Source organism: Hylobates moloch, unplaced genomic scaffold (genome assembly GCF_009828535.3).
Source record: "Hylobates moloch isolate HMO894 unplaced genomic scaffold, HMol_V3 SCAFFOLD_14, whole genome shotgun sequence".
NCBI lineage: Eukaryota > Metazoa > Chordata > Mammalia > Primates > Hylobatidae > Hylobates > Hylobates moloch.
The window spans coordinates 12,613,516-12,639,434 of record NW_026652289.1 but is presented as its reverse complement, the minus strand read 5'-3'; the positions used below and the strand labels follow the sequence as shown (position 1 = coordinate 12,639,434).

Genomic DNA, 25,919 nt, shown 5'->3' with positions numbered 1-25,919 from the left:
CAGACGCTGTAAAAAGGACTCCATAAAAAAGAACAATGAAAACAAAGGCTCCTGAGTTGATGTTGTGACTGAAAACCCTTCCATTGGGGAAAAATGTAGAGATCATGAGTTCAATGCACCCATGTCAAACCCTCTGGGGGCTCTTGCTCAAGGGGCCAAATTATATGGTTTGACATCATCAATCTTTCAGTCTTCCAATTTCATTATGTTGATGCAAATCAATGTCAAGTCAACGTCTTGTGTATAGAAATATATATATACACATACACACACACACACACACACACACATATATATACTGGAAAAATACAGCCTCTGGGTTTTTACTCAGTGACAACAGCACAAGGAATACAAAGATCTTAGAGCAATAAAATGGAATACTCTGATAATATTGGTCCACATACAAAAAACACTCAGATTCAATGACCACTGAATCTATGTGACAGCTTGAGAACTTTAGTAAGGGAATCACATGCATTTGTAGATGATTACCAAAGATTCTGCCCTAACTCATAATATTTCTAAGAGTGGATACTAACATTATCTCTTTTATGTTTTTATTTTTTAGACGGAGTCTCGCTTTGTCACCCAGGCTGGAGTGGAGTGGCGCAATCTTGGCTCACTGCAACCTCTGCCTCCCGGGTTCAAGCAATTCTCCCTGCCTCAGCCTCCCGAGTAGCTGGGATTACAGGGGTGCACCACCACGCCTGGCTAATTTGTTGTATTTTTAGTAGAGACCAGGTTTCAGTATGTTGGCCAGGCTGGTCTTGAACTTCTGACCTCGTGATCTGCCCGCCTTGGCCTCCCAAAGTGCTGGGATTACAGGCGTAAGCCCCCATGACCAACCACATTATCTCTTTTTTTAAAATGAAGAAACAGAAAATTAAGTGATTTGCTCACAACTAAAAAACAAATTCAGGGCTGAGTGTGGTGGCTCATGCCTGTCAACCTAGCACTTTGTGAGGTTGAGGCAGGTGGATGTGTTGAGACCAGTTCACCCAGAACAGCATAGTGAGACCCCCGTCTCTACATAAAACAACTTTTTTTTTTTCCGACATGGAGTCTCGCTGTGTTGCCCAGGCTGGAGTGCAGTGGTGCAATTTCGGCTCACTGCAAGCTCCGCCTCCCAGGTTCACACCATTCTCTTGCCTCAGCCTCCCAAGTAGCTGGGACTACAGGCGCCCGCCACCATGCCCGGCTAATTTTTTTGTATTTTTAGTACAGACAGGGTTTCACCGTGTTAGCCAGGATGGTCTCGATCTCCTGACCTCGTGATCCGCCCACCTAGGCCTCCCATTTTTTTAATTAACCAGGCGTGATGACACGTACCTGTGGTCCCACGTACTTGGAAAGCAGAGGTAAGAGGATTGCTTGAGCCTCAGCATTTGAAGGTGCAGTGAGCTGTGGTTTCATCACTGCACTCCAGCCTAGGCAACAGAGTGAGATCTTGTCTTTTAAAAAAAAAAAAAAATCATGGCAGAGTCAGAAATAGAAAAAAACAGCCACCATTTCCAGTCAGTCTTCAGGGAAACCTTCAATAACCCTCACACGAACATTTTACAAGTCTATTTCTTCTTATTTTATAAACATAACTGCATCTTTAATTGGGTATACTTGAATAATTGAAAACTGAACAGCAAATCAATTTTTATGGTTCATTTTCTCCAACAAACAACAATATTAAGCTGTATGAGAAGTAATATTTATTGCAACAGGTTATGAGGTGGAAACAAATAATTAGTCTTACAATTTGCTAGAAGCATGACAGAGCTTACTAACATTTTGAAGAAAAAATAGCAAAGAAAGAAGTCATCAAACAAGATGGTATCTTGACAAAGGCACAGCGCTCCACAACTGCTTCATACTCTGTGCACAAGAAATCCTCTCAGAAAGAAGAGAGGAGTGATGCCAAACGGGCTTGCATTTGAGCTGTGGACACTACCACTGGTATTATTCATACAACCAAGGCTCTACAACACCCCTCTGGAGAAAAAGTGCAACACAAAATCTGTGTAACAAAGGAAAGCAAAAGTAGCAATAAGGGCCCAGAGGAATACAAACAGTGCAAATACAGTACTGCAAACTCAGTAAAAGGAGTTTTTGATTGGAGTATGAACTTTCAAGTTGAAGACATATTTCGCAGAACATTCACCCAAAGCTTGAGAGCTAGAGCAAAGAGAGACTTGCAGTCGGTAACTGAGTAGATGAAACGCCTAATTTTTCACTATGTGATAATTCCCTTTGGGAAGAAGTGCTTTATCTTTAATTATTCCACCTTTTGTTAAATGGTTCATGCTTTTAAACTGCGATTGTCTCAAACTTGCTTGCTATTGAATTGTGTAACATCAGATAATGGCAGGTTGTCAAAAGATAACCCCAGTGGATAATTTAAGCTGCTTTTATGAGAAGCATGGTGCTGAGCTGCCTTACACAGTCTTTTTACAGTAACCATAAAAAACTGAGTTTATTTGATCATGTATTATCCCTTCTCACATAAAGTTGTATTAGATGAATTCTTTTTAAAAGAAGCTTTCAAACTAGTCCTTTGGGCATTTAAAAAATCATTATATAAAAGTACACTTCTTCAATACATAAGAACAAACATTTTTCCTTTACAAAAAAAACCTAATTTTTAGGTCAAAATAAATTACAACTTGCTGAAAACCTTCTATGGCTCAGTGCTCATTCCAGATATATGAAGCTGTATTTTTTTGTACATCTTCAGAAATTAGAGATACTGAGAGTGGTCTTTTTTTTTTTTTTTTTTGGAGAGGGAGTTTCACTTTGTCCCCCAGGCTAGAGTGCAGTGGCACAAACTCAGCTCACTGCAACCTCCGCCCCCCAGGTTCAAGCGATTCTCCTGCCTCAGCCTCCCGGGTAGCTGGGATTACAGGAACCCACCACCATGCCTGGCTAATTTTTGTATTTTTAGTAGACGGGGTTTCGCAATGTTGGCCAGGCTGGTCTCGAACACTTGACCTCAAGCAATCCGCCCACCTCGGCCTCCCAAAGTGCTGGGATTACAGGTGTGAGCCACCACGCCCAGCCAGAGAGAAAGAGTGGTTACTTCTAAAATGACAAGATAATATAACCCTGGCTCAGGGAACAGATCAAGTTCTAAATCTCAGGAATAAAAAACTGATACTCATTATCCAATTCATATAGTCTTGTATTATATACATATTAACAGTCTATGCAATGAAAAATAAAGAAATTTCATAAAACTATTTCAAAACTCAGAACATAAAAATGTAAAGAAACAAAACATTTAATGTACAATCTACTCCATTTGGCAATGTGTACTGAGAGATAAAAAACCTATCTACAAACAGAATATAACAAAAGGAAAATGTGACTTAAGTGATCTCAGGTCCATAGCTCTTCAGTTCTTCCAAATTTGTAGATCAGAGTGCTAAAAAGATAGGAAAACAAATCATGAGGAAAAAACCGATGGAACAAGCAACACAGAATTCATTTTCTCAATATGCTTTGACAGGTACTTCACTGATTCCTTTCTATCAATTTTTAAAATTAAATTAGACATCATGGCAGTGTTGGTCTTAATTTGCTTATTTTGTAAAGCAGCCTGTTAACTACGATGGCTGAGCATAACTGCATTCTTTCTTAAAGCCTGGGAAGTTATTAACAGGCAACTTGTAAGGAAAAGAGACATTTCTCTATGACTCAGAAACAAAAAAAATGAATCAATAAATCAAAAAAAAAAGAGAGAGAGACCATTCTCATAGTGATAGGCATTAGGGCCATTTTATGTCTCCAGGAGCCTACCATATCTAAATTACAGTAACTGAAGCACCCTACAACAGACCATGCTGCAATTCTTCATTCCTTCAACAAATAATTATTGTGCACTGAAAACTGGCTACGTACCAAGCACCTAAGTGCTGGGATGAGACTGAGTCCAGACAAACTTGCTCTCTAATGGAGCTAAGGGTCTAATAAGGAGACAATCAAATAAATATAAAATTCCAACTATAAAAAAATGCCATAAACGAGAGGTGCGCAGTATCCTAAGAGTGAAACATAAGGATCAGACCTAGTTAGAGAGGTCAGGAAAGGTTTTCCTGAGGAGTGGTGACTGAATTGAGACCCAAAAGAAGAGGGGAATTATCTCAGCAAAGTTGAGAGAGGATAAGGAGGCAGGAGCAGGGAGATGGGACACTCCAGGGCCATGTGTTGAGCTGTGGGCATACTAAATGTTTTGGATTTGAATTGTCAGCAACCCAAGAAGGGATGTGAAGTAGGAATCTGGATATATGGTTTAGGCCTGGAAAGGGACATCTGTGACTCACTGGCATATAAGCAATAATTGGAGTCCTAAGTACACATGAGTTCACCCAGAGACAGAAAAATAACAAGGAGTTTCTTAATGCCAAGAACAGAGCTTTAAGAGACTTCAAAAGGTAGTAGGCAGGGAGTGGAAGATCAGCTTGCAAGGAAAACAGAGGAGTGACCAGAAATGTAAATAAAAGAGGTTGTACTCCAGAGCTTAGAACAGGTCCAGCACACAGGAAGCACACAGGCTGCCTGATAAGTTGACAGCCTCTGGGCACAGCACATAGATGACACAGCTGTCAACTATGTCCACCTGAGCATACAAGGTTTCTGTTCATCCAATTGCCATTTAAGTGGATTCATCTACCACCACAAAGTGTTGAATCTGAACTTAAACTTAATCTCTAAAGACTGCCTAAAATGTCTTCATAACAACTTATCATATCCCCAGAAGGCTGTCAGTCACATGTCTTTGACATATAAGACAGCAGAAACTGCCAAACATCTTTCAAAACCAGGAGTGTCAAGGCCATAAGGGGAAATCCAGGTAGAGCATGGTGGTCTGAGAGTTGGGGGAGATCACATGGCTAGAGTTTGCCACACAGCGTACAGACAGCCACACAGAGGGAACGCAGGAGATCTGCAGGGGGTGCTCCTTCAGTCTGTGGCTGAGTACTGATCAGTCTATACATAAGAGGAAACTACCCAAGGGAAGGAAAGAACCACTGGAAAGAACATGTCCCAGAGCTACCACAAGGCTGGAAGAGAGTTCATACTCTCACAAGTCGAGTAGAGAAACCTCGGAATACAAGAAGCATCAGAGCGTGGAAACACTCAAAGGGTATGACTGCCTTAGTAGGGGGACAAATCAGTCCTGGGCTACAGCTGCTCTGGTCCTGCCTATAACAAAGCTTACAAGACATAAAAGGATCAAATTGTTTCTGAGTCACCTAACTGCATCCCAAAACAAAGCTCAAAAACATTTAAAGGACTAGCAAAGATCCAGTCCCAACAAATTGTATGCAAAGCACCAAATAAGGGAAAATAGGTCCAAAATGAAGAGTAAACAGAAGCAGAAAAAATCAACAGAAGCAGATGCAGAAATGACACAGACAATTGGACAAGGACCCTGAGATAGCTATAAATATACTCTGTGTGTTCAAGAAGGTGGAAGAGGGCATGAGCATGTTAAGGGAAGACATCAGAAATATTTTTAAAGACCCAATCAAGCTTCTAGAGAGAGAAAATACAATGTCTGAGATGAAAAAATCACTGGATGGCATAGATGAGACATTGCAGAAGTAGAGATTAATTTATTTAATTCTTCAAAGTGACAATGGAGAAATTATTTTATTTATTTATGTATTTATTTATTTTGAGATGAAGTCTCACTCTGTTGCTCAGCAATGGTGTGATTTCGGCTCACTGCAACCTCAGCCTCCTGGGTTCAAGTGATTCTCCGGCCTCAGCCTTCCGAGTAGCTGGGATTACAGGCATGTACCACCATGCCCAGCTAATGTCTGTATTTTTAGTAGAGATGAGGTTTCACCATGTTGGCCAGGCTGGTCTCGAACTCCTGACCTCAAGTGATCCACCTGCCTTGGCCTCCCAAAGTGCTGGGACTACAGGCGTGAGCCACCATGCCCAGCCGAGATTAATTTTAAAATGTTAACAATAGAAACTATCAAAACTGAAACACAAAGAGGAAAAAAAATCTGACCATTAGCAAGCTGTGAGATAACTTCGAGCAGCCTATTATAACATGTAATTGAAATCCCAGAAGGAGGGTGGAGTGGACATAAAAAATGCTTGAAGAAATAATGGCTGAAAAGAATCTAGATTTATTGATGAACTATAAACCTACAGATCCAAGAAACTCAATATACACCAAGCAGAAGGAATATCAAGAAAACTAGACCACAGTACATCATAATCAAATTACTTAAAACCAGTGACAAAAGCAAAGTTTTTCAAGGCTTAGAACTTAATGATTTATGGGGGGTGGGGACAGAGGCAGATAAAATTTTATAAATAAATACCTAAATATCCTAGGTTGACATTAAAAGACATTCATTCTAGGCCAGGCATGGTGGCTCACACTTGTAATTCTACCACTTTGGGAGGCTGAGGCGGGCAGATCACTTGAGGTCAGGAGTTCGAGACCGGCCTGGTCAACATGGCAAAACCCCATCTCTACTAAAAATACAAAAATTAGCTAGGTGTGGCAGTGCATGCCTGAAATCCCAGCTACTTGGGAGGCTGAGGCACGGAACTGCTTGAGCCTGGGAGGCAGAGGTTGCACTGAGCTGAGATTGTACCACTGCACATCAGCCTGGCAACAGAGCGAGAATCCAGCTCAAAAAAAAAAGACATTCATTCTAAAAAGCATAGAATGGACTTCATTTTGGGGATATTTTAGAAGACTGCCCCTAAAAAATAGTTTTAATATTGGTTTATTTTTCCACTTTAACTTTTCTTAAAAAGGCATTCAGAAAACACAATTTCCCAACAGGTTTTGTATATAATATGTATATCATGTATTAATTATTATTATTCTTATTTTTTATATGGAGTCTTGCTCTGTCACCCAGGCTGAAATGCAGTGGCACTATCTCGACTCACTCCAACCCCCCCATCTCCCGGGTTCAAGTGATTCTCCTGCCTCAGCCTTCCGAGTAGCTGGGATTACAGGCACGCACCACCATGCCCAGCTAATTTTTGTATTTTTATTAGAGATAGGGGTTCACCATGTTGGCCAGGCTGGTCTCGAACCCCTGACCTCAGATGATCCACCCGCTTCAGCCTCCCAAACTGCTGGGATTACAGGCATGAGCCACCACACCTGGCTGGCCACTATGTATTAATTCTAGTTTTTCCTTTTTTCTTCATAAAGGTACTTTACCTGTTGTTAATTTTTTTTTTTTTCCGAAAGGCTAGTCAAGTGAAACAATGGGTCTGACAGGGTTTTTTAATAAAACACAGGCTATGGAAGCAGCAGTCTGGATTCAAATCCAGGCTTCTCATTTACTAGCTAGGCATCCTAAAGCAAGCTCTAAACTTTATTTCCTCATCTATAAAATGGGAATAATGCTGGGTGTGGTGGCTATAATCCCAGCACTTTGGGAGGCCGAGGCAGGCAAATCGTCTGAGCTCAGGAGTTCAAGACCACTCTGGGCAATATGGTGAAACCCCGTCTCTACTAAAATACAAAAAATTAGCTGGGTGTGGTGATGTGCACCTGTAGTCCCACCTACTCGGGAGGCTGAGGCATGGGAATCGCTTGAGTCCCAAGGCGGGGGCTGCAGTGAGCCGAGATTGTTCACTGCACTACAGCTTGGGCTACAGGGTGAGACTCAATCTCAAAAAAATAAATAAATAAATAAAAATAAAAATAAATAAAATGGGAATAACACCTGACATATATTTAAAATAATGAAATGTGATTTTTATTTTATTTTATTTTTTTATTTTGGTCTCACTCTATTGCCCAGGCTGGAGTACAGTGGTGCAGCCTTGCCTCACTGCAGCCTCAACCTCCTGGGCTCAAGCAATTCTCCCACCTCAGCCTCTTGAGTAGCTGGCACTGTACACCACCACAACCAGATAATTTTTATATTTTTTTATAGAGACAGGGTTTTGCCACGTTGCCCAGGCTGGTCTTAAACTGCTAGACTTAAACAATCCACCCGCCTCAGCCTCCCAAAGTGCTGGGATTACAGGCATGAGCCACTGCACTTGGCCTAAATGGGAATTTAAAGGGTAAAATATATAAAGGATCCAGCTAAAGTCTTGATACACAGCAAGACCCCTAGTTAAAAGGCCTGTCTGCTCTTATGTAACCGTGGAATTCTCACCTTTTAAAAGAAGTTCTATCACTGTAACCAATCCATGGGATTTATATGTGTTCCATGTACATGCTGCCTTAATTAAGTTGACATTTCTGTAAATGTTACAGGCGTGGTTAAAAAATTAGGCAACTTACCTAAAAAATATAAGTGCATTTTGAAAAAACACAGCTAGTCCCGGATAAACATCAGTATCTACATACATAAAGTAAAACAGATTAGAGGGTTATATAGGCAAACAGCAGTAATAAAGTATCAGTGCCATTCATAATGATACGTTTTGTATATTACAACATACTGCTATTATTCATTAACTCTAAGACATCTATAATGAAACTGAAAGAAGAAAATGCCAATTTAATTCCCCCAAAGCAAAGGACTGCTCTTACTCTGGATAAAAGTCAATGAACTTATCAAGTTTTCTTTTAGTCTAAAGTAATTGCTGGTTCTAGCTACATCAAAACTGCTGAGGAAGCAGTAACTTGTTCCTTTGCCTCCTATGGCCAACACTGAAATACAAAATCGTAAAAATATACAAAATAAATTCTTGACTTTTAAACAGTCTGTTAATTTATTTTCTTTCATGAATTCAAGAGGTTTTTTGTGTTTGTTTTTAAAGAAATGGGGCCTCACTGTATTGCCCAGACTGGAATGCAGCAGCTACTGACAGGCACAATCATGGCAAACTACAGCCCAAACTCTTGGGCTCAAATGATCCTCCTGCCTCAGCCTCCCAAGTGGCTGGGACTACAGGCACACATCACAATGCCTGGCTCTCAATCCAGGAGTTTTATTATGCAAATATGTCAGATATAAATAACACAGTTAGAATTTATCATCATTCTCTTTCACTGAATCTATCCTGGAGGAAATGGTTACTGTCTTTATAGGAAGAGAAAAGAAACAAAATGGAAACTACTTAAATTTTTGTGGATTATTAACTTTTGTAAAACTACAAATGTTGATTAAAAAAATACTGGAGAGGATGAAGAAACTGGTTCAATTCTGAGCTCTTGTTATCATAGCAAACAATACAGCAGCATGGTTAAGATCTCCAAGTTTGAGCCAGACCCAGGTTTGAATCCTATCTATACCAATGACTAAACGTATGACCTTGGGCAAATTATTTAACCTCAGCATATCTTCATTTCCTCACCTGTAAAACGGGCATTGTAATACCACCTACTCCAGAGTGTAAGAATTAGATGAGTGACTCTATATAGTGCTTAGAACAGTATCTAGCCTATAAAGTAATATATAAAAGTTAGCTATTACTATGAATATTAATAGTTCAAGCAAATCTGTACAGTGGAAGACTTGAAACATGCCCTAGAAATGCTTCTGAAATACAGTCATATTCACTTTACAAATAGAAAAGTATATTTAGGCTGGGCGTGGTGACTCACGCTTGTAATCCCAGTATTTTGGGAGGCCGAGGTGGGTGGATCACTTGAGGTCAGGAGTTTGAGACCAGCCTGGCCAACATGGCGAAACCCTGTCTCTACTAAAAATACAAAATTAGCCAGGCGTAGTGGTGGATGGCTGTAATCCCAGCTACTTGGGAGACTGAGACAGGAGAATCACTTGAACCCAGGAGGCAGAGGTTGCCGTGGGCCAAGACTGTACAACTGCACTCTAGCCTGGACAACAGGGCGAAACTCCATCTTAAAAAAAAAAGAAAAGAAAAGAAAAGTATATTTAAATGAGTAATGCTGTTGAAATAGAAAGATGAAATTCACAATCAAGAAATTTATCAATATTTACTAGTTCTTTAAATATTAAGATACAATTGGCTGGGAGCGGTGGTTCATGCCTATAATCCCAACACTTTGGGAGGCCAAGGTGGGTGGATCCTCTGAGATCAGGACTTCAAGACCAGCTTGGCCAACATGGTGAAACCCTGTCTCTACTAAAAATACAAAAAATTAGCTGGGAGTGGTGGCAGGCGGCTATAATCCCAGCTATTCGGGAAGCTGAGGCAGGAGAATCACTTGAACCCGGGAGGCAGAGGTTGCAGTGAGCCAAGACTGCGCCATTGCACTCCAGCCTGGGTGACAAGAGTGAAACTCCAACTCAAAAAAAAGAAAAAAGATACACTCAACGATAGTACAGCCTTTACAAACAATATTTCCCTACATACTTTACAGAAATGGCAATTTATTCCTATTTTCACCATAGAAACTGTAAAGTTCATGGATCACTTCAACTGCTAAAGTAAATAAGCAGGAGGCCATTAACCTGAGGCTATCTCCCTACGCTGAGTTCCTGTGTGACCCCAACCCCCCGCCGAACCTAGCTTATGTAAACAAACTGAAACCTAGGGTTATATTTTTTTAATAAATGGCTGAATTTTAGTCAATCACAAACAGCTAAGCTTTAGCCAATCCCAAGCAGCCAGCTGATGAGACCACGCACAAATAAGATAAACATATAGCTACAGACAATCTAAAAATCTGTCTTTGCTTTGTGTTCAGCCTACAGCTGCTCATGCTGCTGGGTGAAGCTCTCCGAACCTCTTCTTGGTTCTGGGTCCTGCCCAATTCATGAATCATTCTTTGCTCAAATTGCTAATTTATCTAAAGTTTTTCTTTAACATAACTATGGAGACCTTTTAAGAAAATCAGTGACAGCAGCCCATCCTTCTTACAGTCAGGGATAAAATGAGTTTAAAACACACTTTCAGGCTGGGCGCCTGTAATCCCAGCACTTTGGGAGGCTGAGGTGGGTAGATCACCTGAGATCAGGAATTTGAGACCAGCCTGACCAATATGGTGAAACCCCATCTCTGGTAAAAATACAAAAAGTATCTGGGCGTGGTGGCATGCACCTGCAGTCCCAGCTACTTAGGAGGCTGAGAAGGGAGAATTGCTTGAACCTGGAAGGCAGAGGTTGCAGTGAGCCAAGATCATGCCACTGTACTCCAGCCTGGGCGACAGAGCAAGGTTCTGTCTCAACACTTTCCTGTAAGATTCCATGTGTATGAAATGGATACAGACAGAAAGTACACTAGTGGCTACCTAGGGCTAGGAGAAGGGGAGTAATGGGGAGTGACTGCTAATGGGTATGGCAGTGATAAAAATATTCTCAAATTGGATTGTGGTGATGGTAGTGTAATTCTGTGAAAATACTAAAAACACTGAACTGCATATTTTAAATGGCTGAATTATATGGTATGCAAATTACATCTCAATGAAGCTATTTTTAAAAAAGCATTTTCCTTCGAATATGCTTCATACCAGAATTATGTGCTCTAGTAGTATTTTTAATTAACTAAAAAACACATTTTAGATACAGGTGACCAATGTTATTTAAGCCAACCACTGTCCTCTTGTAATGTGACTTATTTTGTACCAAGTGAAAGACAAAGGAAAAACAAAAGTATTCCAAAGATCTTATACTGATCAAACTATGAGACTTAAATGATACTATCAAAAGTATTCAAAAACCAGCTGTGAGTCAGGACAAGGAGATGTGACAGTTAAGCAAAGAAGGCTGACAAAGAGATTCCAGAGGTAGAGGAGTCAGAGGATGAATAAATGTGTTCTCTGAAACTGACTCCTGTCTTTGGAGCAAAGGAAGATGGCCAGTGAAACAGTCTTCCGATGCTTCCAGAGACACTTCTGAAACTGGGCTCTGTTTTTCATCACTACCGTGAATGAAAAGCTATGGCACCTGGCACAGCCAGAGAACTTAGCGTGGTGTAATAAGAGCTCATCCCACTCCATCAACTGTTTCTGTATGAAGAGTATACATATGTGTTCAGTCTTGCCCTTAAAAAACTTCCCCTGTACCCGTGACTTAAAAATTACAGGATTGGCTGGGCACGGTGGCTCACACCTGTAATCCTAGCACTTTGGGATACTAAGATGGGCAGATCACTTGAGGTCAGGAGTTCGAGATCAGCCTGGACAACATGGTGAAACCCTGTCTCTACTAAAAAAATACAAAAATTAGCTGGGTGTGGTGGCGTGCACCTGTAATCCCAGCTACTTGGGAGGCTGAGACAGGCAAATTACTTGAACCTGTGAGGCGGAGGTTGCAGTGAGCCAAGATCACACCACTGCACTCCATCCTGGGTGATAGAGCAAGACTCTGTCTCAAAAAAAAAAAAAAAAAAATTACAGGATTAGGTTGGAGAGAGAAGGTGTTAATGAAACGAAAGATTATCTACTGGCAATCCATAGATTATCAAATAAGGGGTCTATACCCCTTTTATCTGAAATCCCTGGGGCAAGATATATTTTGGGATTCAGAATTCTTCAGGTTTAAGAACAGTAAGGGAAAACACGTATACTACATAGCACCGCCAGCTGGGTATAGACAAGCATCCTATAATCTAATGTATCTATTTTCATTCCTACAATAAAACATCTGAATACTTACACTAAATGGGATAAAGAAAATAGTGAGCCCCATGTCATTTTAGGTCAGGTTTTGCTGCCAAAGTAGTTATAAATAACTTGATTTTTAGCATTTTGTGGATTTTAGAATTGTATATAAGGGACTGTACACCTGTACTGGTTTCTCACTTTTTCTACTGCAACTCCCAGTAAATGGGCCTCTAGCATAAAATCCTGGCTGTCTAAGGTAAGGAAGGAAAGCAGAAAGTCTGGAGACGGCTGAGAGATACCAGCTTTGTCAGTGGCTTGGATTTCCTAAACAGGGCTATCCTACTGCACTAAGTGTTCCCACTGACAAGTTTTATTAAACTCATGCATCTTCAAACAGAGTAGTATCTTCAATCTAAGTGAATAATTATACTAAATTGTACTCAAAGTAGAGTAAGCCAGATACAAAAGACATATCTGAATCTCTCCTATAAAATACAAGAAGAATACATACTTACTTTGGGTAACATATGCACCAAAAAGAATCCACATGGAAGCAATAAGTGACCCAAACATCAACATGAAACCAATGAAAAGCCAAACTCGAGCACCTGTGTAGAGAAGAGGCTTTATGATTTTGTTCATTTTTGCAGCTCTATAACGTCTTAGGAATACATAATAATAGGAGCCCTGTTAGCCTAATATATATTATGCATATCAAAGATAGTCATATATTTATATAAATCTGCTGTAAGTTAAATGAATGATGATTAAAAAAAAAAAACTAAAAGAAGTTAAACCACACATGGAAAAGGAAAAAAAAGAAAGTTATCTTTTTACTGACTAGAGAAATGAATGCCCTAACTAAAAAATTACGCTGTTGTATATATTATCAAAATAATTGCTCTATTAAAAGTAGCATATGTATTCTGGATAGCCATCACCACATAGGAATGAGACACTTCAAATGAAGAAGGACTAATATGTCCCTTTTTAATCAATGGTAAGCTTCTATAATCACACCATTATTCAATATGGTACAAATAACGGCCATTCTTTAGGAGTATGTTCAGGCTTTTTTATTGCTGAGGCAGCCAATCTGTACCACATATTCATGAAAACTTCAAAATCAGAAGTATCTCTTCAACCCTGTATTGAACAAAATTCTAGATCTCAATAATGTAAATCATCTGGACACTTGAGTAGATTCAACGTACTTTTAGGAAAGCAGGTTAATACCTGCACCAGACCCTGTTCACAGGTATACTGACAGCCCCATCAACCTCTGGAAGGGGAAGAAAGCTCCACTGAAGTAAAAATAAAATCCTAGCCAATTTCCATAACAGAAAACTAAATTTGCCTCAGTTGCAAATATTTTGTTACCAGGGAATAGATTCATTTTAGACACCAGATAAGGAAGAAGCTCTGATCAAAGTTCATAATGGTTAGAACAGATGATATCTGAGAGAAATAGGTCTCTATATTATCTAAATTTTATTACAATACTAAGCAGATCTCCAGAAATAAACAGTAATGTTTAGTTCTTTGGAGAAATAAAATATCTAAATTATATTCAATCATAGCTTTTATCTAACGTGAATAAAAGGAACTATTGAAAATCCTTAAAGGCCGGGCATGGTAGCTCACACCTGTAATCCTAGAAATTTGGGAGGCCAAGGTGGGCGAATTGCCTGAGCTCAGGAGTTCGAGACCATCCTGGGCAACATGGTAAAACCCCATCTCTACTAAAAGAAAAAAAAATCAGTCAGGCGTGGTGGCGGGTGCCTGTAGTCCCAGTTATTCAAGAGGCTGAGGCAAGAGTATTGCCTGAACCTGAGAGGCAGAGGTTGCAGTGAGCCGAGATCATGCCACTGCACTCTAGCCTGCGCAACAAAGCAAAACTGTCTCAAAAAAAAAAAAAAAAAAAATTCCTTACAATTATTTTCCATCATGTCCTTTATTTATGGCTATATACATTAAACTTTCTAATAGAACTAAACAAGAAAAAAATTTCTCTTGAAAAGTAAGTATGTCTGAGGGCATATTAACAAAAAGAGAAAAAAAAGAAAAAGAAGTATGCTTTTGTTTAGCAAAAAAATAAAACTATAACATTTTCTCTTGTTTGCCTTGGCTACAAGGAAGCTCTGAGTTAAGGTTAATGAACAATTAAAAGCATCCATCTTGTCCCAGGTTCTAAGTACAATGATCATTTTTCTACCTAGTTCCTGTTCTTATTTATACTTTTATTATTTAGCTGTTTCATTTATAGTATATTTATTATTTTGATACTTTCCTATTAATTCCTCTGGGAACTAAATAGAGATCGTTTACAAATAAACCACTTAAGCAGTACAAAAGCTTAAGAATAGCAATACCTGGGCATGACTATAAGACAGTTTGTCCTTAATTTTTGAAGCACTAGACAGAAATTGCACTATATGCACAATATATAAACTGTACTGTTAATTTTAATCGAATAGGGAATATCATAGAATAAAATATAATAATCACTTAGTAAGGGTAAAAACGATGGGCTCGGGAACCAGACAGACCAAAGACAAATACAGGTTCCACTTTTAAGCTAAAAAACTTTGGATAAGTTACAGTGAAACTTCCTATAAAAAACAGGTAATAGTGGCCAGGCATAGACCGGTAATCCCAGCTACTCTGGAGGCTGAGAGGGGAGGATTGCTTGAGCCCAGGAGTTCAAGGCTTTTCTGCGTTATGATCACGCCACTGCACTCTAGCCTGGGCAACAGAGCAAGACCTCGTCTCAAAAAAAGATAATAGTAACATAATTCACAGCAATGTCTGTGGAATATTCTTTAAAGAAAAATGGTGGAGTACATTATTGTATGCTCTACATACAACATCTTCACTTGCTAATATATACTATTTTTTCTTTACCTTCCCTCATTTCTGACATTACTGCTGAGGCTGACATACAGGATATGCTAAAAAGCGCGATCGCATGCGCATACACACACATATTGTGCACTTTAAACTTAGACTCATCTGTCATTTGTCATTTTACCCTCTCGCGAATTCTCCATGGATTCCAGTAGAAGTGAGGTTACAAAATCTACATCAGCATTTAAAGCACCAGGTAGAAGACTGGGCATGGTGGTTCATGCCTGTAATCCCAGTACTTTGGGAGGCCAAGGCGGGTGCATCACCTGAGGTCAGGAGTTTGAGAACAGCCTGGCCAACATGGTGAAACCCAGTTTCTACCAAAAATATAAAAACTAGCTGGGCGTGGTGGCAGGCACCTGTAATCCCAGCTACTCAGGAGGCTGAGGCAGAAGAATTGCTTGAGCTTGGGGGGCGGAGGATGCAGTGAGCTGAGATCGCACCACTGCACTCCAGTCTGCGTGACACAGCAAGACTCCATCTCAAATAAAATAAATACAAAATTAAAAAAATAAAACATCAAGTAGAAAAGAAAGCTAAGCTCTTCACAGCTGCTTTATTTGGTTTAAAAGGCTATGATACTTACTATATGATCCCATTTATATGAAATCGTAGAAAAGGCAGAGCTACCATCATAGAAAGTAGATCAGTAGTGGCCAGGGGGTGAGGGGAAGAGTATTAACTATAAAAAGGGGTACGAGGGAACTTTTTGGGGTAACGGAAATGTTCTGTATCATGATTGTAGTGGTAGTTACACAACTGTAACTGTACACATTTGATCAAACTCATCAAATTGTACACTTTAAATTGGTGGATTCTGGCCAGGCGTGGTGGCTCATGCCTGCAATCCCAGCACTTTGGGAGGCCGATAGCTTGAGACCAGGTGGATAGCTTGAGGCCAGGAGATCAAGACCAATCTGAACAACGTGGTAAAACCCTGTCTCTACAAAAAAAATAAATTAGCTGGGCGCAGCAGCATGTGCCTATAATCACAGCCACTTGAGAAACTGAGGCGGGAGGATCACTCAAGCCCAGGCTGTTGAGGCTGCAGTGAGCCAAGATCGTGCCACTGCACACCAGTCTGGGTGACAGAGTGAGACTCTGTCTCAAAAAAAATTAATAAAATAATAAATACATTAGTGAATTCTATTAAATTATATTCAATTAAGCTGACAAAAAGAAAAAATATACATGTGGTACCAAACCAGACAAAGTGACCAAATGGTTCTAGATGGGAAACAAGCACAGCATGGTGGCTCAAAGCATGGGCTCTGGAGCCAGACTGTCAGTGTTCAATCCTGGCTCCACCAATTACTTGCTCTGTGATTTTGGACACATTATTTATGCCCACTGTACCTTAATTTCTTCATATTATAATGTAAATTCTTTTTTTTTTGAGACAGAATTTCGCTCTTGTTGCCCAGGCTAGAGTGCAATGAGGTGATCTCAGCTCACCACAACCTCTGCCACCCGGGTTCAAGTGATTCTCTTGCCTTAGCCTCCCAAGTAGCTGGGACTACAGAAGTGTGCCACCACGCCTGGCTAATTTTGTATTTTTTTTTTAGTAGAGACGGGGTTTCTCCATGTTGGCAGGGCTGGTCTCGAACTCCTGACCTTAGGTGTTCCACCCGTCTCAGCCTCCCAAAGTGCTGGGATTACAGGCGTGAGCCACTGCGCCTGGCCGTAAATGTTTAAAAAACACAATTGGGCCGGGCTCGGTGGCTCACTCCTGTAATCCCAGCACTTTGGGAAGCCAAAGTGGGTGGATCACCTGAAGTCGGGAGTTCGAGACCAGCCTGATCAACATGGAGAAACCCCATTTCTACTAAAACTACAAAATTAGCCAAGCATGTCTGGAATCCCAGCTCTCGGGAGGGTAAGGGAGGAGAATTGCTTGAACCCAGGAGGTGGAGGTTGCAGTGAGCCAAAAACGCACCACTGCACTCCAGCCTGGGCAAGAAGAGCGAAACTCCGTCTCAAAAAAAAAAAAAAAAAAAATTGGATGACAATTCAAATGAATTCAAACTACAAAAACTAATTTATGTGTAGACAAATAGCATCTTTCTTCTGAACAATTTTGTTGCAGTCTGTGCGTGGCTACTCAGGTGATCAGAAGTGAATGTAAAGACACTGTAGTCCTAGGTTTGATCCCCTAATGTGTTCATTACTTTCCTGTTAATAATCATAGTCAGCCATCTTGTAAGTAACATTACTGGTCAACAATTGGGATAATAATAAATCCACCATTAGCACTGGAGTCCAAGATCCATTTGAATAGCAACATTTTTCATCTATATCATGGGCAGTGTAACATAACAAAAACAGTAACTTCTAGCAATAACTTACTTTCTTAAGGATTTGAATAACAGTAAAACTTTTTTTAAAGCAAATAAAAAATATCCTATATAATCATTACCAGTCCTGAATAAAGACTCACAAGAGAGGTTTTTTTTCTGGTGACAAATTTCTATTTTGTTAACACACATTAACAGCTCAAAGTATCTTTACCTGTTCTTCCTAAACAGCCGCTTTCATAGCTATCACCTCTCACCTGAGCATTGGACACAGCATTTATCCTAGAACAGTACAAAATCATCAAATGAATTTCAGTATTCGCTGTTAAAATACTCAAATATTTATATAACACTTAGACAGAAAACAGATTATTTCATAACTAAAATCAATATCTGAATAATTTAACATATCTTTTAAACTAATAAAAATGCTAGCTGATAGAAATGTTACATTGGCCTTATTTTCATAAAGTACACCCAGAAAACACATATATTTTAAGAGATTTCTATCACTCGTTTTCTGGTTTGTCTATTTCACATTTATACATGAATGACTCAGTGCTATCCCATTTCAAGGTTCTCATTATTATCAAGAGTTAAACAGTTTCTCTTTGTGTTAAAAGTCAAGTGATTTTCTATGATCCATTTCTTAAGCTCAGAGAAAATGTAGCTTATGTATAATATGCCCACTTTATTCAGCTTCCCTTTCCATTTTTGTCAGGGCAAGGTACATTAATTAGTAACAGGAATTTCCTTTTTTTAGAAGCCACAATGGATGTAAGTAGTTCCATTTTCCATAATATAACCTTTTTAAAACTCCTGGCCAGGTGCAGTGGCTCACACCTGTAATCCCAGCACTTTGAGAGGCCATGGCGGGCAAATCACGAGGTCAGGAGTTCAAGACCAGCCTGGCCAACATGGTGAAACCCCGTCTCTACTAAAAATACAAAAAATTAGCTGGACGTAGTGGCAGGCACCTGTAATTCCAGCTACTTGGGAGGCTGAGGCAGGGGAATCACTTGAACCCGGGAGGCAGAGGTTGCAGTGAGCCGAGATCACGCCACTACGGTCCAGCCCAAACAACAGAGTAAGACTCTGTCTCAAAAAAAAAAAAAGAAACCTCCTGACGGTATAAGGAAATGATGTAATCTTAATATTCTTTAATTGTTAAAGGACATCCATAAAAAGCTTCCATGCTTTTTTATGAAATGAGGTAACATAAACTTAAAAATAATTTAATAAAAACAAAAGCCACAAACAAATCTCTTTGAGACCAATCTTGCCTTTTCCTCAAACACTGGCAAACACAGTCAAGTAGCACATTAAAAATAATAATAATAATACTGCAAGGTAAAAGTTGAGTGTACTACAACACCTACAGATGATTTACTACTAAAAAATGCAGAAACATAACATGTTTCATGAAATCTCAGAGCCATCAGTTTTAAGATACATTAATTTTTAATATTGACAAGAAATAAAAATGTTATCAATTATAATTCTAAGATACCACTGACTGTAAGATGCATCCTGGCTGGGCGCGGTGGCTCACGCTTGTAATCCCAGCACTTTGGGAGGCCAAGGCGGGTGGATCACGAGGTCAGGAGATCGAGACTACGGTGAAACCCCGTCTCTACTAAAAATACAAAAAAATTAGCCGGGCGTGGTGGCGGGTGCCTGTAGTCCCAGCTACTCGGGAGGCTGAGGCAGGAGAATGGCATGAACCCGGGAGGCGGAGCTTGCAGTGAGCTGAGATTGCGCCACTGCACTCCAGCCTGGGCAACAGAGCAAGACTCCGTCTCAAAAAAAAAAAAAAAAAAAAAATGCATCCTGATATTCAGAGGTATTAAAATGTGAAAAAGTAGATCTTGGAATTGACAAAATATGTAACTGACCAGATTAAAAAATATGAGGAAAAAAAATCACAAGATAATTGTTATAGGTGCTAAAAAGATATATGACCAAATCCAACACTCATTTCTGGTTAAAAAAAATCCTAATAAAATGGGAATTATGTATGTATCATGTTAAAAAATAATCTATCAAATAAATTAAAAAGTTATTCAAGAAAGCACTGCACATTAACGGGAAAGTATTTTTAGAAAAATCATCTTGAATAGAGAATTATCTTCATACTTACATGAAGAAAGCCAACGTGGAAAATACACCACATGTGTGAAAGGCATGGTTCAACTGTTCTGGCTTAGGATACACCACAGCTGCATCAATCATTATCCACCAGCCTGTAAAAAACTTAAAACACAGCCCAAGTCACTGAAACATTAAAACTCTTGCTAGCACAATACTTGCTTTTTAACATTCCTTTTGTCCTACAGATCATATAAACGGGCTGGGTGCAGAGGCTCACGCCTGTAATCCCAGCACTTTGGGAGGCCAAGGCAGGTGGATCACTTGAGGTCAGGAGTTCGAGCCTGGCCATCATGGTAAAACCTCATCTCTAATAAAAATACAAGGCCGGGCGCGATGGCTCACGTCTGTAATCCCAGCACTTTGGGAGGCCAACACAGGCAAATCACCTGAGGTCAGGAGTTTGAGACCAGTCTGGTCAACATGGTGAAACCTCGTTTCTACTAAAAGTACAAAAATTAGCTGGGCATGGTGGCAGGCACCTGTAATCCCAGCTACTCGGGAGGCTGAGGCAGGAGAATCGCTTAAACCCAGGAGGTGAAGGCTTCAATGAGCTGAGATCATGCCACTGCACTCCAGCCTGGACGACAGAACGAGACTCTGTCGCGAAAACATTTAAATACAAATACAAAAACAAAAATTAGCTGGGCATGGTGGCGTGTGCCTCTAATCCTAGCTACTTGGGAGGCTGAGGCACAAGAATCGCTTGAACCTGGGAAGTCAGAGGCGGAGGCTGCAGTGAGCAGACTGCTTCACAATTATCATTAGTTCTTGCTCTGCTTCATTTCATTTTGTTTTTCTATTGGACTTTGGGTGTAGAACTGTACATTGAAAGAGATGATTTTTACAACGTAAACAGATGAAGAAATTTGCTTCCAAAAAATGCTGTGGGAGCCAGGAATGGTAGTATGAACCTGTAGTCCCAGCTACCTGGGAGACTGAGGCAGGAAGATTGCTTGAGACCATGAATTTGAAGCTGTAGTATACTACGATCACACTTGTAAATAGCAACTGTACTCTAGTAGCTGTACAACACAGCAAGACCTTGTTTCTTTAAAAAAAAAAAAAAAAGTGTGGACAGGGAGTGGTTGATGGAATTGTAAACCAAGATAGGTCCTGATTTTGGGGTATTTTTTTTTTTTAAGCTGGATGGTAGATACATGGGATAAAGCAGGAGACAAAACCTTTATATTACTCTCTCTACTTTTGTTTTATGCCTGTCATTTTCAATTAAAGTTAAAAAAATGATGGAAAGAAAATTAAACAATAGTTTCCTTCACAAATGTCTTCCTCTGATGCTCCCCCGATGTTGCAGCTGGGGAAACAGAGATAGTATTTCTTCCCTAGAGTCGCTGCAGGGCTTCAGTTCTAATGGAGCCTAAGGTTGTTACTATTATCTGCAGAGTATTGTCACTGTTGTCTGACCTTCAATAAGTCACAACAATAATTTTGGGTTACATCAAATTCTGAGCCTTTAAGGATCTTAAAGTACTTATATATATGTTCTATCAGTAAGTTAAAAATGCTATTGCCTATAATAATTATATTATCAATGGAACTGAAGAAAAGATATTAAGTACACGTTTACAAAGTCAAAATGAATCCAGGGCCTACCATATTCTGCTTGGCAATAGTATCTAGAACTCTGATAATTATCTATATAAAACAGCAGTGAAATAATTAGTTCTGGAAAGCCATTCTCAGTTCAAAGGAACCGGCATTACTTTCCAGGGCAAAAGGTAACGGATAAATGTCACCAACCAGTCTTTCTCACTTACCAATATACCTGCGACAACAGACGCCACAGCATTTCTTCTCTCACTCCAGTCAATACATTCACATTCTGGCCAACGAAAATTATCTAGGAAGCCTGCCATTTTTACTTCTTAACCATAAATTTTTCATTAAATGCTGTATCCTACAAACAGAAAGACAAAAACTAATCAACTTAAGAAAATGTTTTCTGAAAGTAAAATATCTTATTCCTTTCTTAAAGCTTTACACACAACTTTACTTTAGGTCTTATTCTACTATAGTTAAGAAAAATTCAATACTTCAACAAGTACCTAATTGAGACATATATAGGACTATGCTAGGACCCAAGGGGGAGCTTGCTATTTGATAAATGAGCACTATGGTTTTAAACCATGTCTAGGAGCTGGGTGCCGCGGTGGCTCACGCCTGTAATTCCAGCACTTTGGGAGGCCAAAGTGGGCAGATCACTTGAGACCAGGAGTTTGAGACCAGCCTGACCAATATTATGAAACCTTGTCTCTACTGAAAATACAAAAAATTAACTGGGCGTGGTGGCACATGCCTGTAATCACAGGGAGGCTGAGGCACAAGAATTGCTTGAACCTGGAAGGCAGAGATTGCGGTGCAAGATCATGACACTGCACTCCAGCCTGGGCAACAGAGCAAGACTCTGTCCAAAAATAAATAAATAAATGAAATAAACATGTCTAAAATATTTGACACTTCTTCCATTGAGAGGTAGATTTATGTCCTACCTTTGAATTTGGGTCAACAATAAAGACTAGTTGACCAGCAGAGTAGAGGAAGTGATGCTATGTAACTTCTGCCATGCCACTTCCAAGATCAGGACACAGAAGGCAATGAAGCATCTGCTTGGTTCTCTGGAACACTAATGCTTGGGCTACCATGCTGTAAGGAGATCATTTATAGGTGTTCTGACCCACAGTTCCAGTTGAGGTCCCAGCTAACAGCTAGTATTAACTGCCAGACATATGAGTAAAGACACTTTTAGGTAACTGCTATCCAGCTATAGCACCATCCCAAAAGTTTGAGCCTTCCCAGGTAAGGCACCAGATATATGGAGCAGAGATACATCATCCTGGCTATGCCCCTTCCAAATTCCTGACCCATAAAATCTAATAAACAAAATAAAAATGACCGTTTTAAGCCACAGGGTTTTGGCATTAATCTGTAACGCCGTAAGATATAACTGGAAGAGGGAGAAAAATCATGTGCCTAAATAACTACAGGAGTGTAGCATACTATTTTTAAAAACAAAGATATTATGTCCACATGAGATATTTCAAGGCCACCATAAATTCTAGAAAGAAATAAAAAAAAATTTGAAAGCACTGGAGAGGGCTGAAAAACAGGCAGAAATTGAAAGAAACTTCATCCTTGAAAGAAATAAAACACAGCTGGATGCATGGTGGCTCACGCCTGTAATCCCAGCACTTTGGGAGGCCGAGGCGGGTGGATCATTTGAGGTCACGAGTTCATGACCAGCCTGGCCAACATGGTGAAATCCCGTCTCTACTAAAACTACAAAAATCTGAGGCAGGAGAATCGCTTGAACCCGGGCAGCGAAGGTTGTGGTGAGTCAAGATTGTGCCACTGCACTCCAGCCTGGGAGACAAAGTGAGACTCTATCTCAAAAAAAAAAAAAAAAAAAAACAAATCAGCCGGGCTTGGTGGCTCACGCCTGTAATTCCAGCACTTTGGGAGGCCGAGGCAGGCGGATCATGAGGTCAGGAGATCGAGACCATCCTGGCTAACACGGTGAAACCCCGTCTCTAATAAAAATACAAAAAGAAAATTAGCCGGGCGTGATGGCAGGCACCTGTAGTCCCAGCTACTCGGGAGGCTGAGGCAGGAGAATGGCATGAACCCAGGAGGCGGGGCTTGCAGTAAGCCACTGCACTCCAGTCTGGGCAACAGAGTGAGACTCCATCTGAAAAAAAAAAATAAACAAATAAATAAATAAATCAGCCAGGCATGGTAGCATGCGCCTGTAATCCCAGTTGCTCAGGAGGCTGAAATAGGAGAATCGTTTGATCGCAGGAGGCAGAGGTTGCGGTGAGCCAAGATCACACCACTGCACTCCAGCCTGGGCAACAGAGTGAGACTCCCTCTCAAAGAAAAAAAAAAGAAAACACAGTAAGTGGGATCAGCTGTTCCCCTTAGGAACCCCCTTAAACTCCCACTCCCAGCCCAGGGAGTCCCCTTGGCACAAAGTGGCCACAGTGGCAAGCAAAAAGCTACAGTATTCTTGGCTTGAGATGCCAGAAGATGGGAGTTCAGGACCACCATAACAGCTGGAAATTGAAGGGGAACATCTCGGAAAGGAGTAAGTCACAAAGAGAGCCCCAAACACTTTAATATAAGGGAGACATTTTGGAATTTTCATTCCACCAAGTCAGGGAGGATCAGTAAACACCTGGGGACATATCCTAACAAAATATAAAACCAAGTCTCCACAATTTTAAGGTGATCAGCCAATATTTTAACTGCCTGTTACAACAAAAAGCAATACTTTTCAGATGAAGATAATGAAATTGACTCATATTATTCACAATCTCCAATATATACTAAAAAAATTACTAGACATGCAAAGAATCAGGAAAATGTGATCTATTTTTCAGGAGGAAAAAGAACAGTCAATAGAAATAAATCCCAAAATGACTCAGATATTGAAATTAGCAGACAAGGACTTTAAAGCACCCATTATAATAATCATATTCAAGGACTTACAGGAAAACATGGTCAAAATAACTGAACCAATGGAGAATCTTAGTAGAGAAAAGGAAACTATTTTTTAAAAAAAGAATCAGGAGCCAATGTGATGGCTTGCACCTGTAATCCCAGCTACTCAGAAGGCCAAGGCAGGAAGATTGCTTGAGGCCAGGACTTCAAGCCCAGCCCAGGCAACATTGCAAGACCCTGTCTCTAAAAAATAAATTAAAATGTAAAAAGATTCAAATGAAAATTCTAGGGGCTGAGCGCAGTGGCTCATGCCTGTAATCCCAGCCGAGGCAGGCGGATCACAGGTCAGGAGATTGAGACCATCCTGGCTAACACGGTGAAACCCCGTCTCTACTAAAAATACAAAAAAAATTAGCCGGGGCTGGGCGCGGTGGCTCACGCCTGTAATCCCAGCACTTTGGGAGGCCAAGGCTGGCAGATCACGAGGTCAGGAGATCAAGGCCATCCTGGCTAACACAGTGAAACCCCGTCTCTACTAAAAATACAAAAAATTAGCCGGGCGAGGTGGCGGGCGCCTGTAGTCCCAGCTAGGCGGGAGGCTGAGGCAGGAGAATGGCGTGAACCCCGGGGGGCAGAGCCTGCAGTGAGCCGAGACTGCCACTGCACTCCAGCCTGGGTGAAAGAGCAAGACTCCGTCTCAAAAAAAAAAAAAAAAAAAAAAAAATTATCCGGGCATGGTGGCAGGCGCCTGTAATCCCAGCTACTCGGGAGGCTGAGGCAGGAGAACAGCGAGAAGCCGGGAGACAGAGCTTGCAGCGAGCTGAGATCACGCCACTGCACTCCAGCCTGGGAAACAGAGAGACTCCTCTAAAAAAAAAAAAAAAAAGAAAGAAAATTCTAGAACTGCAAATTACAATGTTTGAATTTAAAAATTAAATGGGCTGGGCAGGATGGCTCACGCCTATAATCCCAGCACTTTGGGAGGCTGAGGCGGGCAGATCACCAGGTCAAGAGATCAAGACCATCCTGGCCAAAATGGTGAAACCCCGTCTCCACTAAAAATACAAAAACTTAGCTGGGCATGGTGGCGGGCACCTGTAATCCTAGCTACTCGGGAGGCTAAGGCAGTAGAATTGCCTGAACGCAAGGAGGCGGAGGTTGCAGTGAGCTGAGATTGCACCACTGCACTCCAGTCAGGCAACAGAGCAAGATTCCATCTAAAAATAAATAAATAAATAATTAACTAAATGAACTTAATTGCAGATTAGATACAGTAGAAGAAAAGAACAGTAAACTTAAACATCAAAAGAAATTATCCAATTTAGAGACCTGAGGAACAATACTAAGTGGTCTAAAATATATGTAATTAAAATTTCCAGAAGAAGAAAAGACAGAATGAGAAAGAAAAAAATTTTGAAAAAATAATAGATGGGCTGGGCACGGTGGCTCACACCTGTAATCCCAGCACTTTGGGAGGCTGAGGCGGGTGGATCACCTGAGGTCAGGAGTTCGAGACCAGCCTGGCCAACAGGGTGAAACCCCATCACTACTAAAAATACAAAACTGGGTGTGATGGCGCATGCCTGTAATCCCAGCTACTTGGGAGGCTGAGGCAAGAGGATCACTTGAACCTGGGAGGCGGA

General features: G+C 40.5%; 1 protein-coding gene across 3 annotated transcripts in view; it reads right to left on the bottom strand.

Annotated features, from left to right (window-relative positions):
- Positions 1-1,686: 1,686 nt before the first annotated feature.
- Positions 1,687-25,919, bottom strand: part of TMEM50B (transmembrane protein 50B) — a 45,828-nt gene continuing 21,595 nt past the window's right edge. For 2 of the 3 annotated variants that reach the window (XM_032176303.2, XM_058427371.1), the window contains exons 2-7: positions 21,597-21,736; positions 19,811-19,923; positions 17,885-17,952; positions 12,985-13,077; positions 8,276-8,333; positions 1,687-3,412 (exon numbers count right to left, since the gene is read on the bottom strand). In XM_032176303.2, the coding sequence (XP_032032194.1) occupies positions 3,367-3,412; positions 8,276-8,333; positions 12,985-13,077; positions 17,885-17,952; positions 19,811-19,923; positions 21,597-21,695 (477 nt within the window). In that variant the 5' untranslated portion in view covers positions 21,696-21,736 and the 3' untranslated portion in view covers positions 1,687-3,366. Of the gene's footprint in view, positions 3,413-8,275; positions 8,334-12,984; positions 13,078-17,884; positions 17,953-19,810; positions 19,924-21,596; positions 21,737-22,328; positions 22,461-25,919 lie in introns of those variants that run through there. The other variant, XM_058427372.1, reaches the window with a different exon arrangement.